Source organism: Lissotriton helveticus, chromosome 5_1 (genome assembly GCF_964261635.1).
Source record: "Lissotriton helveticus chromosome 5_1, aLisHel1.1, whole genome shotgun sequence".
NCBI lineage: Eukaryota > Metazoa > Chordata > Amphibia > Caudata > Salamandridae > Lissotriton > Lissotriton helveticus.
Genome location: NC_136065.1, coordinates 910,616,648 through 910,631,944, shown reverse-complemented (window position 1 = coordinate 910,631,944; position 15,297 = coordinate 910,616,648). Strand labels below are relative to the sequence as shown.

The 15,297-nt window shown below is 42.1% G+C and overlaps 1 protein-coding gene across 5 annotated transcripts in view; it reads left to right on the top strand.

The window, feature by feature from the left end:
- Positions 1–15,297, top strand: part of DLG5 (discs large MAGUK scaffold protein 5) — a 957,981-nt gene that overhangs the window by 421,573 nt on the left and 521,111 nt on the right. For all 5 annotated transcript variants that reach the window (XM_078643375.1, XM_078643374.1, XM_078643372.1 and 2 more), the window contains one exon: positions 11,785–11,917. In XM_078643375.1, coding sequence (XP_078499501.1) covers positions 11,785–11,917 — 133 coding nt within the window. The remainder of the gene's footprint in view (positions 1–11,784; positions 11,918–15,297) is intronic.

Below are 15,297 nucleotides of genomic sequence, written 5' to 3'. Positions count from 1 at the left end.
TCCATTTGTTGCAGTGGAGAAGAGGACCAAAGGCGTCCCTACTTCCCCGAACATCGCAAAGCCTGAACCCCCTATTGGTTCAGCCCGACTGGCCTTCCAGCCAGAACTTGCAGCCTTAATTTCCAGTGACCGAGCGTCATTTATTTTTGTGCGTTTTATGTAGCGCGAATTAGACCCGAAATCGGGTATCGGAGTGCGTCACATGAGCACCTGTTTTGTTACAGGTGACACATTCATTTTTGTTAGGCACAGGGAGATTACGTGATTTGCCCAGAATCACAGGATGTTGATCGTCGTTGTAGAGACTCAAACCCAGTTCCCCAGCTTCGAAGTCGCCCGCTCTAGCCGTAAGGCTACATCCTCTCCCCATAAAATATCATTGGGCTTCCAACGCTGTTGTGCACCCTGAACCCCACCACCCTTGTTCCCCTGATTGTGTACTGTTTGTGCTGTCTTGGACCTTGCCCTCTACTCACCTTAGCTCCTGAAGATTGGTTCTGTAAGTCGCTGTACTATACCTGTTTGCAATACTTGTTCTTCCTCCCATAGGATAACATTGCCAAACTCAAAAATTGCACTGTGTCCATTTTTAAACTCAAAAGAATTTATATTTAAAAATGTACTTACCTGAACATATTCTGTCTGATGCCTAAATATATATACAAAGATACTTGGTATTTTTATAAATTGGTGTGGATCTCTAGGAAGTTGGCTCTGTATATACTATACCAAAGTGAGGTATAGTGTGCACAGAGTCCAGTGGAACCCAAAAGGTGGGCAGAGGTAAAGCATATAGCACCTCACTCTCTATTTGTGGTAGTGTGGTCAAGCAGTAAGGCTTTATTAGAGGACAGCGTTAAGCATTTGTTGTACACACTCAGTCAGCAAATGAATTCACACACTCAAAGACGGAACTTCAGACCAATTGTTGTTGTATAAAAATATTCTTTTAGTTATTTTATTTTTCTAGAACCAAGCAAGCCTGGCACAGGTAAGCAATAAATACTTTACAGTAGTATTGCAGTTATAACATAGTTTGGATTGCAAATGTATATGCACTTTGTTTTGATTACAGTATTGTTACTGAAATTGCAATACTTTGGAAACACATTACATATACTTTGTATAGGCTTTTTAGTAAAGTGACCAGTAAATTACTTTGCAGATTACTTTTCTTACACAGTACAGTATACCTGGATACTGCACTGGGACATATACTGTAAACAGGTGAGTTGAAGCATTTATGTTATTTAGTACAATTTTAAAAGGATTTCCTATGTTTTCCAAATCCACACCTGGAAACTTTTTATAGGAAAACAGTCAATGTTCTCCTTTGGAGGAAAATAGTGTTATCGGTTAACAGGTAAGTACTTTGTTTTGGGACTTGGTATTCTGGGGTTAGACTCAGAGGTCCCCCTGGGTCTAGGATGCACTCTTGGTACACTCTCAACAGCACTAGGCGGCCAGGTGCAGAGTGCTGAGGCCCAGTGTTATCCAGTGTGGGATAGAGGGCCTCCGGTTGGTGACTACTGACGAGTACACCACTGGGTTGTGGGAGCAAAGCTCCTGGACTTAAGCTCATGGCAAATGGGGGTTTAGGCCAGCACAAAAGGTGCACCCTCAGCGTCTCTGGGGCGGCTGGTTGCAAGGTGCTGTTTTGGCATCTGGTGCCCTGTAGCTTTCAATGGGGAGTCTCCGGTTTGCAAACACCCTGCAGGCTCGGGGACGAAGGTCTTTTGGGTGCGACCACCACTTGGAGAGGTAAGTTGAGGTAGCTGTGGGTTGGTTAGGCATTGTTGGATAGGCCACCCAAGGCTGTGGAGCGTCGGGTGCAGTTGTGCCTTTTAGGGTCGGATCTTCTTACCAGCTCCTGGTTGTGGTTGGGGGGACCTTCCGGTTTGAGGTTGCAGGAGTCTGCTGGCGACTTGAGGCCTGTCAGGGGTCACTGGTTATTGGGTCAAGATTACAGGGGAGACCGCCTCTTGGTGTTGGCCCACTCGAACTCGGGCCGTGGGCGCCGGGTGCAGAGTGGTGCAGACCCGCGGATCCTTGTGGAGCTGGAGTCTGTTGATGAACAAATCCAGTGTTAACGGGAGACAGAGTCTTTGGGGTGGAAGTCAGGCAAGTCCTCCGGCTTTCTCAAGGTTGCTGGCTGCAGGACACACCGGGATGTCGCTGAAACAGGTTCGAGGTGGGGTCAGGCCGGTAGGGCTGGGGCCAAGTCAGTGGGCGTCCTCCTCTTGTTAGCTACTGCACGGCTGTTTGGTCCTTCTTCTTTTTTCATCTGGTTTCTTGTCTGACTTCTTGGTTCAGGGCTGCTCCCTAAATACTGTATTTAGGGGGCGTTTTAGGTGTCTTGGGGTCAGTAGCCAATGGTCTACTGACCTTAGGGTGACTACACCCTTTGTGTGCTCACAGCACATACCCTAATCCTGATTGGGGAGTGCCTGCCATCTGCAAGATGGCGGGCACTGAAGATTTGGCTTCACCTTGCCTCCCCCACCTGAGGGGTGGGGTTGCCAGAGGTGGTAACACCTGGACTGGCTAATTTTTCCTGCCTGTCCTTCTGCCGAAAGGGAGGGGAGACAGGAAGGGGGCATGCTCCTGATAGCTGGAGATGCTGGGGGTCTCATTACAGAGGCGGCAAGCCTTTGAAGCCCTCCTGCCACAGATGGCTCTTCCTGGCCTGGGGGAGGTGTGAACACCTCCGCCCAGGGAAGGTTTTGTTTCTGGGCTGTGGGAGAAACATATCAAATATTAAATATTTCCCCCCTAGCCAATTAGTCATTTTTCATTGGAGCATTGTTCATATAACTTTAAACAAACATTTAAGTACAACAGTGACACCTGAGATCATATTTTTGTTGTTTTTATTTTATCAAAACTTTTCTTCTCTTTTTTAAAATATTTTCTTTCACAATATATATATGTTCTTTATAAAGGCATATTAAACATAGTTCATATCTATTATTGCATGATTCTAAATACATTTCTGTTGTTCAATTTATTTAGATCAAAAATTACATATAAAAACATGTCTTGTGGTGGCAGACTGGCATTTAACAGTCAGGAAGCCCACCAGAGGCTGGTCGTTTTTCAGGGGGCATCATCTCTAAGATGCCCTCTGAGTGCATTTTTCATTAAATCCCACACCGGCATCAGTGTAGGTTTAATGTGCTGAGAAGTTTGATACCAAACTTCTCAGTTTTCAGTGCAGCCATTATGATTCTGTGGAGTTCGTAATGACAAATTCCCAGCACCATATACTCTTAATGGCAGCACTGCACTTACAATGTCTAAGGATAGACTTAGACACTGTAGGGGTACAGGGCTCCTGCACCTTTACACTCACCACTGGTATAGGGCTCCCAGCTAGAGGGGTGACTGATCTATGCCAGGGATTTGGGTTGTAGGCATGGCACACAGGGATGTGTGCCATGTTGACTCTTCACTTTGTTCTGCACCAAAACACGCAGCCTGCAAAGGCAGTGTGTGAGTGTAAAGGTACTGCAGCCCTTAGAGGCCTTCCGTGGTCACAGTGCCCTGGCTACCTATGGTACCATTTACCAGGGGCTGACCTGTGGCCAGAGAGTGCTAATTGGGTGTACAAGGTACAGTTTTGGAGAAAGAACACCGGCCCTGGGAACCTGATTGGCAGGGACTCAGGGCACATCAAGTCAAAGTGCATCAGTAGTCTAGCAAAAAGTGGGGGGGTTACTGCAACAGAAACCCAGCTTCCTACAATCTCCTTATTGAGTTGTGCGTGTCATATATTGATCATTGTCTATTTGCATAATTGTTGCACTTCTCTCTGTTAAGCCTAAGGCTGCTCGGCCACACTACCCCTTATAGAGCACCTTGGGATTGCAAGAGCTTATAAGGGAACCTCTTGACTCTTTACAAGGTATATCAGCTTATTGATATATCACATAAATAGCCAGCTTCCTACAGGGTATTACAGGACTGGTCATCTGTCACACTGCAAAATGGATATTCATCCACACCTTCACCAGGCTCTACTCTATCGACTCTCAAGGGGTGCCATTTGAACACTTAGTCCTGCAGGACTCTCTTCTCTGAAGTCCAATCCAGAGGTTCAAGGTGGTATTAGAGTAGAACAAGATGCTTACTTTCGATAATACTCTTTTTAGTAGATTCTCGATCCATTCCCGAATTTCTCAACGCCTTTCCTATTTCCAATTCTGTGGAGTGGACTTCTACATGTTGATAACGTTCCATGTTTGATGCTACACACAATCACTACTTCTCACACCACCCTGCTTTCTCGTTCAGCTGAGGCATAGTTTGGCAACTGTGTCTTCCACAGGTTCTCCTTTTTTCTCCCCAGCCGTACTTCAGTAATTACAATTACAATTATCCGAATTCAAACCTGTCATTTGTGTTGTACCTCAGGGCTTACCCACACCTCTGCGTTATTGAACATTCATGTGATGTCTGTTGCTGCCTGAACTTGATCTTTTAAGCTCACTTTTTTCTCAATGCCGAAAACAAGTGGTTCATAGGCATATGCCTTCTGGGTGAATGAAAACTGTCACTTGTTTTGCTGTAACACTGGTGATACAGGCATATTTGTCTGGGATTGCCCTTAAATGTAAGGTTGTTGAGATGGGGCACAATTTGGTATCATCTGATTTGCATTCTGAACAAACTCATTTTTATTTGACCTGAAGTATGTCTGCATTCATGCTTCCACAAAGATTAAAAGTGATGCTCCTATTCAGCATGTTGAGGTCTGCATTCACTCCATTAGAATTATTCTCAAATCCTCTACCTCTGCCCTGAAAAAACACATTTCCATCTTGTGTAGACAACATGTTATTTCCTTGCAAACAAACTCCTTGCATTCCTTGAAATCCTTAATTCACACAACAGTTAGCTCCACCAACTAAACCAGAATCAAACACAAATTAATTGTCTCGTTTTTACCACCTTTTTAAAGTTTCTTCATCTGCAAAACCCTCAATGTTTTATTTATCTTCCTCTGCTTAGCAGGGGAGCTGTTGCCTCAAGGTTTTGCATGCTTAAGTATGTCACTGATACTCTTAGTCTGCCAACACATCACATTCTGCTGAATATGAGAATTAAGCTCTGGACAACCCCAAACCAAAGTTGATACAAATCCACTAATGCTTTCTTTTGCTGGATCTTCAACTCCACTGTACTTTATAGAGATCTGCGTAAGTCTCATCGTATGTATGCACTGACTCTTTCATCTCTTGTGTAGCCTTCATGGTTTTTGCCTAATTCATCTCTTTCTCTGGCACCTTATTCTTTAAATGCTCTATCATTGCTTTGCATTTCTCCATCACAAGAGGAGGTGAACCCATTGTTTGTAAGCACTCTTTCAGGTGCCTCTGTTGGCCAAGTAACAGCCACTTGCTGCCCACAAATCTTTGAGAACAATCTCAAACAATATGTTCAAATCCACCCAAAGAAGCTTCAAAATAGTCACTTGTCTTTCAGCCTCTGTATACCACCACTGATCTTGTTCCTCTTTCAGTTTTGGAAAAATGTGTCATAATTGCAGAGCTATCACAACTGCTCCAAGGTGCAGGCATATATTCTGCATGTTCTTCTCACAAAGGAAATTCTGCCATAAACATTTTCATTTCAGGCTCATTTGTGATGAATGTTACTATCTCGGTATTGATCTTTTCCATTTTAAAGCCACTCAGTTAAAAAATAAGCTTTATTTGATTTCACATTGCAAATCATAAAGCATGCAAAAAAAATAATACATTATTAAAGTTAAAAAGATATATAAAAGTATGATAAAAACACACACAATACAGATTAAACTGGTAAAAGGATAATGGCTTTATATAATTAATAGAATTGGCTATAAAAGCTTTCTACGGTGATAACAGCCCATAAATAATGTTACAAGACAACACAGATACACAAGCTCAGAAGTGATTGTAAAAACAAAAAAGTTGGTCAACCCTGCACAAGGTTTAAAGACCCTAATTGCTTGATTAAACATTTTCTCTGATCTGAACAATATTTACAGAAAAAAGCAATGTGCATGGTGCTCTGAGTGAATAGGTTATCATAAGGGCATTTCTCGAAGTCTTGTGGCCAGTTGTTTATGTTGGGCAAGCTAGGTAGGCGATGAAAAATATCCATCTTAAATCGTGTCACTACAAGTCTATGGCGAACATTGTGTACATTTATTAAATAAGGTTGTATATCATGTGTGGTCAAGATCAATTGATTCTTAGGAACAGATGATTTCAAAAGTTCTGTAGATAACCTTAAATCCTCAATAAGTGATAAACATTCAGATTTTAGCTCTTTCCTAGAGATGTTAGTCAAAGACTCTGGATGATCAAAATACTCAGAATGACCCAGATCTGCCAAAAAGATGTTTAACGTACTTTAGCCAGGGGTTTTTAAAAGCGTACAAAGATTTTAGACAGTCCTTTATGGTGTCTTGGTTTAAATCCTTGGACTCGGATGACCAGATTTTGTGCCAAAGCTAGACAGGCTGAATCTTAGTCAGATTTGTTAAAAAGGGCACTCCCAATTCCGAGTGTCGGACATAAGTAGAGCAATGTTTGGGAAGGGCAAGTAGATTCCTTAAAAAGGCATTTTCAACCAGTTGCAAAGATTCAACGTTGACATAGACCCACAACTCTGCCCCATACATGGCAGTAGTCTGACCTTTAGCCTTGTATATCATCATCATCATCATCTCTCTTGGGGACTTTTTACTCCATTTCCTAGAGAAACTGAGCAGGGCCGAAATGGCTTTAACAAATTCGAGCCTTCTGGAATTAACCACACATGTCCAAGACCCTTATATGTCAAATAAAATGACTATATATGAAAAGTTTGGTGTAAAAGTGATTTTTATACTCTCAATATGTCACAGCATTTTGTGACTCTTTTCCCGAGTTTCATTATAAAAGTTTTACTTATGTTGACTTGTAATCCCAAGTCCTGCATAAACTTAACAAACTCAGTAAGGAGCCACTTTTAGCCCAGGGGAGTGCATGCCATGAGCACCACATAGTCAGCATAGATGAGGAACGGAAAAGGTTGGTAACCAAATTGGGGAAGATCGTTACATCTACTTACGAAAAAACTACCCAGTCTGCTAATATACAAGTTACGCAGAAAGAAAGTAAGAACACAACCCTGCCGGTATGCTCTCTCTATGCTGAATGGCTGTGAACATTCTCCCTTTAGCCCCATAGCGCACTATAGCTCTGCTTGCCTAACATAACTCGCTAAGAAAGTTGACTGCTGAAGGGCCTACGCCTAAATTGTACAAGATGGTCCATAGTTTGTCATGCATAACACAGTCAAATGCAGATGTTAAATCTACAAATGCAAGAAGTATTGCTTTGTTTAGTTCCAGTATAGAAACGTATTGCCTTGTTTAGAGCCAGTCTTTTTCTTCCACTTATCGCTGTATTTTCACAAATCCTTCATTCCTTAATACATTCAATGAATTCTTTAATATGTGCTCGCAGAGTCAGCATAACCATTTTTCTCAGTTCGCCCTCACTCAAATCCTTTCAAAATGATGCACTCAAACTCCGCTTTTTGTACAACTAAATCTCATATTCTTCTGTTAGGTCTTCAAGCCTGTCATGTGCTTTACATGCACACCAGGCTGCTTCTCTGATCAAATATCTCAATTAATCCGTATTTTATGCAGTCTGTTTGTCTATATCAATCGTAATCTGCACAATTGCTCCAATCTCAAAGATTCCCAATTAATTTCTCTCCAGATCAGTAGGCTGTGCATATGTAACAGTCTCAACAACTGTGACAGCCGTATCAACAGGTGTTGTAGTAATAATCCCACTAGGGTCAGGTTTTGCTAGTCCTGGTGCTTTCTCAGACAGTGTACCAAGTATTACTATTTTATGTATACGCATGCTGGGTCCTCGCGCACCTATATCATATGCTGGCAGTCTTGTGCCTGTGTCTCATTTGTGTTAGTAGGAGGTCTTCAGTCTAATAGGTAATTTAGAAACATATCGTCCTCATCAGAATAATTTTCTTTGTCTTTCATTTTTCATTTTTGGATTCATCAGATTTAGTCTCAGTTTTGATCTTATCGGTCTCACTAATTATTGCAGGAAATGCACAACACCTGTCATTATATTCTCTTTCCATGCTTTTCTCTGCATTTTCCTCTGTCTCACTATATTCATAACCTGTTATTTGGTTCTCTCTAGTTCTTGTAAATGTAAATGTACATGTATTTATATAGCGCAAATCACCGACCCGGTATCTAAGCGCTTGCTTAGGGAACCCGTCCTGGTATTCACCTGTGAGATACCCGGCAGGGTATCCACAAGGTGAAAGCCAGGCATCCCGCCGCGAGGGGCCGTAGTGGAGATTAAGCAAGCTATTGCCCAGAGTCCCCGTGTGACCCCGTGAGTCGAGTAGGCACCGGAGTGAGAATTGTCGAGACCGTGGAATTTTTTGAGCCCGAGACCCGTCGAGGCGGGGAATCGAACCCTGGTCCACGGCCGATCTCAGCTTCCGGGTCTGCCGCCTCTAACCACTGAGCCACACTTCTCCTCCTTCTTCTTCTCGATAGCTATTCAATCCCATTTATTCCATGCCTCAAATTATGCAGGCAGGTCTGATTTATGCTTTCTTTCACAAATCACATGCCGCAGGTACTTAAGCTTTCTGTCATTAAGGTAACCTCTAAACTACATTACATATTCTTGTCACCAGATGTGATCTCATCCCAGTTTTTTTTACGCCATGCACATATGAAAACCATGAATGAATGCCATAATTTAGTATGCTGCTGAATATTCAGGATGTATCTTCTCACCTTCCATGGTAGAAACCTTAAGAACTTTAGGCTTTTTCAATACAGCACCCATTTCGCTCTATTAAATTATACACAAGCCACGCAGAAACAAACAACAACGAACCAGTCACAGCATGGCTATGGTAAAGGTCATTCAAGAACAGCATGTCCCACAATGGCCACTGACAGATGACAGCGTGACTAGTGGCGATGTCTCACCAGTCCCTGCACGACTCTCCAGTGATAACTAACCAATTAGAGTTCGATTCCTTAGTGAACAAAATCAATACAATGTCTTTAGCCACAACAGAACATAAAAGAAAATCATTTGCGCAACCTAAATAAGAGGAAGAAAGATCAAAGTCAGTCAACGTCTCACTAAATAAAGAAGATAACCAGTACCTCCGCTGCACTGTCAATTACACTAGAGCAGACTCACGCCCAGCAGTAATTCCCCCCAATTAACACGTTTACTCCAGTGCACCAAAGAATAAATCAACACCAATCTAAGTCTAGTTAGAACACATGAAACTCAGAAGGTCTTATTAATTCATAAAATACCTAGCACAGTGTATGTGCAGCCTCACCAAACCCGCCATCACTTGACAGACTAGTTCAACAATACGACTCAAGATCTTGAATTTTGTCAAATCGGAATACCTCCATTAACAATTAAACCTAAAAAAAATCAAATATTTTCCAATGCAAGCACCAAATAAATCCCTTCCCACTTAGAAGAACACAATGATGGACACTTACTCTTTAACTTTCAGATGTGAGAAAATCATAATCAATCAACCTAATGACCCACAGATCAAGAGTATAACAAACAATCTCACACGCAGTGTAATTCAGGTCTCCACACGCTCCCACTCAAACTACAAATCTCACAATGCACTTCAAAGTGCCACAGTCACTCACAATACATTCCAAACATCTAATGTTCACGCTACACTACTTTGCTCGGCAGCAGCTTTTGAACACAACAAATAATCCAATTTGGCTAGATTATCGAAATTTGAAAATACAGACCGAGCTGAACAGGGACAAAAGTTAACTCGGGCAGCTCTAGTATCGTATTTTAAATCTTCCTCAAATGGGCCACCATAACTGTAGGTACCAATTCCCAGATGATCTGTATGATTGAATCACCCATTGCGTGGTCGGGGACCGTGTTGTGCTCAAGAATAGATCAGGCAATGTATCTCTAAAGGTAAGATTCAAAACAGTATTTCAAAATGCAATCAACAAGTAAGGACTACCGCAAAAAGGATCCAAGCGCCGTAATTTAGGATAACCATTAAGGTTTATGAACACATTAAAGTGCAATACAGTAGGCACAAATATCGTCAGTCTCAATCAATCCGTCATAAGACATTAAAATCAATTGCCATTAAAAGCTCTTGCCATTCAAAGTAGATAAAGCATTGATCAGAATCTGAAACTAAGTCAAGAGTGTACAGCAAATTGATAGAAAATAAGGAGCAACCATAGTAGAAACCAAAGAAGTCTGACTTGCCCTCAAAATCATGGCTTTATATATAGAGCATTTCTCCATAGATCACGCAATCCGCGTGGGTGAGCAAATGTAACAATATGATAACAGATAGAAATACAGCACTATAAAATGTCATATAATCCCACCATCTTAGTGCTATCTCCCCTAAATGAGTAATTGTGTTCCTTCTGATATAATGTCAACCGAGGTGTCAGAACAAATCTGGTCAAGCAAGCAATGGAAAACTCATAGATGCATAGAATATGGTAAAAGAACAGGAAGAGCCTGAAAAGTATCTAAAGGCTCCCCACAAAGTTCTTCGAGAGCAAAATGTCATCACAAAACACAGTGTTCACTTTACAGCATGCGTTGTCAATGAGAAATATAAACACACAATGAATGTGATGAAGCAGCTAAACAAATACAGGATGGAGTTGAGGCTTAGTGTGTCATATGCCTGGAAAACATAGTTCTGTACACCACAGAATTACTGTTCCATATGCAAATGATTCATGTTAATATACACAAACCCCAAATTTGCTTTAACAACTGTTTTGCTGAAACCATAGCCTACTTCTCCAACTACTTAGACATCCTTCCTGGCAGTAATGCCTGCCTTACCCAGCTACTGCCCCACCCAGCTACTGCCCCACCAGTCATTGCCCAGCGGAGTCTCCTACATTTTATAATCCTATGTAATTTGAAGGGTTCAAACTAGCCACAAACAGGCTCACTTCAGTGAAAATTCATCATCAGTGTGTTATCCAGGACGTATACCAGTTACACGCATCTGAATAACCAGTCCACAAATCATTGTTTGTGATTTATACTCTCCTGCTGCAATGTCTTGCAAGAGGTAGGTTTTGCCCTAGAAATTCGGCAAGACCTTTCAGTTAGACCTCACATGGATAAAAGGTAAGTAAAAATACCTTCAAGCGGATTTTGATTGTCTTTGTCCTTACTCCCCTTCCTTGAGAATACTACAGAACCAATCCCTTTGATTATATTCTGTGCTTTAGTCTTGGATTTTCGTAGAAACATGTGGCCACATGGTGGGAAGAGTCAGTGGGATTCAGGGGTAAGACTTTCCCTATATGTGGGCTCCGATGCCCAGTATGTGAAAAATGAGAAGCTTTTTCTGTGCATAAATTTCTGCTGCCTCCAATTCTGAACCAGTTGTCAAGGAAAGGTAGCCAAAGCCGACATACCGACATCACTGTGAATAATGAATAAAAATTGCGATTTAAGAGCTGAACCAGACGGCAGATGGTACCCTCCATATTGAAATATGCAATTAAGCAGCACACAATACTAATTAAAATCAGTTACCAACACAAAATGTCAGTGTTGACCATGTACTTTCCATTTTGTTAGTTCAGTCATTATTTCCTGGATTTGAGTTTTCCCAAAAAATCATTAAATTGATAAAGGATGCATAAACATGTTTCTTTTTCTGCTAATGGATATTCTTATTTTGCAGGCACAGAAGTACATGCCAAGCGGTGATGAACTCCCGTCTCCAGAATTGCCGGAGTGGGTGCGCTTTTCACCGAAAAGGTCACATCGTCACAGTGAGATGTTCATCCCTGCACACAGTGGGGGAATGTCAGCAGGTCTGTAGTTTTGTGCCTTAATAGGAATTGTGGAATCTGACATCTGTTGCTCTCCTCTGTACGAGTCTAGTAGAGCAGTGTTCCTGGAAGGTACTGCTTTGCCAGATTACAAGTTGCCCGATGTTCCTGCATTGGGTAATACTGGGCCGGAACTCATGGCATGTGTGCTGATCCATCCCTGTTAAAACCACTACAGCAAAAGGGGCTGAGACGGGGAGCATTGCATCCGCCCGTCCTAGCGTGACCTATTGCCGCGGCGCTGGGAAAAAATGCAACGCTTTCACCAGCCAGGCCATCAATTCCCAAACTCACCAGACTCTGTCTCACTGTAGCCCCCCCCCCCCCCCCCCCGTGACATGTTCTGCCTGATCAGAGCAGATAGTAAATGTCAGCAAATTTGTCCCTGAAAATGGAACATTGCAAATAGACTTGTATTTTCTGGCCTGTTGTTTGTTCCCATTCCAGGGACAGGTACTCATAATGGTTTTATTCTTGACATGGACATGCTGTCCACAATGGTTAACTCAGACCCTGGTATCTCCCTGTCATGAATCCACCATATTCATAATAAGGGTGTAAGGGCTCATTTGCCTTCCTGGGATATCTTCAAATTTGTGGTAGTACTAATTTACATTGTAGCTGCATTTTTGTACATAACCATCTCACCATTAAAGCTTTCTGGAGTTATATTTTCTTTAACACTTATTTGCAAATGTTTTTTATTTTGTGCTTTTGGTTATTATTGATAGACTAGTTTAGTCTCCCATTTGCTTTCATTTCTTATCTACATTACCTATGTCTTGTGGTTTATCCGGTGTAGGAACTTGGCTTTTTATGTAGTGTATGTAGAAAGTTCTGACGACTCTTATTGGCTTACAGGGCTTACATTAATAACCCCAGCTGCTCTCTTTTGTGGTAATGTGGGTAAGCAGTTTAGGCTTATCAGTGGAGTTAAAGTGGTTGCTGTGGTACTAAAGTTTATTGTGCTACTGTTTGGACTGTGGCGGTTTTCTGTACTTTGCTGTTCGAGGATTACGTAGCTCATTGGGGCAGCTAACGGCTGTGGTAGCATCTTTTAAAATGCTGTGCTGCATCTTTCAAAATGTGATGGCCAAGTTCAACAATCAACAAGACATGAGCTCATGAGATGTGTACCTGGTTTCCTGGTGTCAACCATTGGAGTGCCTGCGGCTGCTGGATTGGATCGCACAACCGGCGTGACACCAGCCGTGAGCTTGGAGTTGTACTGAGCATTTTGTTTTAAACTTAATTCCAAGTTTGTACCTAGAAGGGGGGGCAGACCCTGGGACAGAGGGTTTTGCTAAGCATTTGTTGAACACACAGAATCAATAAATGAGACATACACTCAAGAAGAAACTCAAGACTAATTAGGAAAAATAAATGTCTTTTTATATAATTTTAGACACCAAGATTATTGGAATTAGATAAGTACTTTGGACGTTATCAAATTTTACTGTAGAAAAGGATATGTTATTGTGGCATCTGGAAGGTGCACAGGAATGTAGAGTATATGACTTGGAGTGTTCTGTATGTTGACTGTTGATCTGTGGAATGTTATTGAGTCATTTGAGACCTACTTGTCGAGGAGACGGAGCCATGAATGTGGGTGGAGTTAACTATCTTATTCAACTAACACCTTTGATTTGTTCCCTTAATGGAACACCTCATTCTGGATATGAGTTGAATGCGGGCAGTGGTGTACCTCTGGTGATGCAGACTTCAACACAAAGAATATTCTTGTGTTAAGGGGAACTATTGTTTAAAACACTGTGGGGTTATAATGGTTGCTGTGGTACTAAAGTTTATTGTGCTACTGTTTGGACTGTGGCGGTTTTCTGTACTTTGCTGTTCGAGGATTACGTAGCTCATTGGGGCAGCTAACGGCTGTGGTAGCATCTTTTAAAATGCTGTGCTGCATCTTTCAAAACGTGATGACCAAGTTCAACAATCAACAAGACTTGAGCTCATGAGATGTGTACCTGGTTTCCTGGTGTCAACCATTGGAGTGCCTGCGGCTGCTGGATTGGATCGCACAACCGGCGTGACACCAGCCGTGAGCTTGGAGTTGTACTGAGCATTTTGTTTTAAACTTAATTCCAAGTTTGTACCTAGAAGGGGGGCAGACCCTGGGACTGGGGAAAACTTCTATTTGATCATAACTTATAGATCACATTTGAGCAAAGTAAGGGTTGCTAATGTTGATTAGTATCAGAGATTTAACATTTGCCAAACTATATAAGAAGACGTTTCATCAAGATCATCTTTTACCACTGTAACCTTTGTTGTACTATTACGACCCTACATCCCACCAGGACACTGTGAATCCAGGAGGAGTTTAGAGAAGCACTTACCTCTTCAGAGTTATATTATTTATTGTAAAGATTGCTGTAAGAGATTCACAGAATTTACTTCGATGGTGGCAACACATCTCATGCGATGCAATGCTCTCTGTGAGTACTTGGGTGGTGCCCCCACTTTCAGAGGACTCCGCACATGGGAGTCTTGACAGATTTCCTAAGAAGTACCACAAGACCTGCAGTGGTGGTTAGTGATGTGACAACTCTATATAAGGGAAGCCCTTTTGGCTTCCACCGGCAATAGCGCCAGTAGTTACCAATGTCTTCCCCCCTCATTTAGGGCAGGCATCTTGATGCATTGGAGATCAGAGACATCTGGTGTTCCATAGAGCAGTATTAAACACGTAAACCTGCTCGATCTTCGGATGATTCACCTGTCCAAAAATGCATCCCTGCCTTCCATCTGCAGTCTGTCGGTTTAGGTCCTGAAGGACAACACGACTAGAATGTCAAACATGAAAAAGCAGGGTGCTGTGTGTCTGTGCCACATGTGCTCTTAGGAATTAATGCTGTGATCTTGCGCTTCAACTCCCAGTGACAGGCTTGTTGTGAACTAATTCTCGCAAACCAGACCTAGTTGGCTTCTTAAACATGTGGCTCGATAATCTCAGTCGATGTAATCCCGTAGACCTTTGTTGGCTGACTGATCCACCCATAAATTGCCCAGTCCTTCTTCGCCCTCGGATTTTAAGTTGGGATGACCTGCAAGTACTAAATTGATGATAAACTTTTCCATGTCTATGATCAATCCAAGAAGGACAATGCTAGTCAAAAGTGGATCGTATCCATCTGGATCGTGCAGTGCATACAAATCTTGAAGGTTCTTGCTAAATTTGTCCCTCCTGAGGGCATCGGGGTCCATTCCACTGCAGTGAAGGCAACTTCTTTGTCATTTTTTACGAGCGGTGTTCCTGTTGGGCCGAAAATAAACTTTGACCCTTAACTTCACCAGGATTTATTGTCTTGACTTTAAAGTTTTCAGGGATAGGCATTTTGATTGAT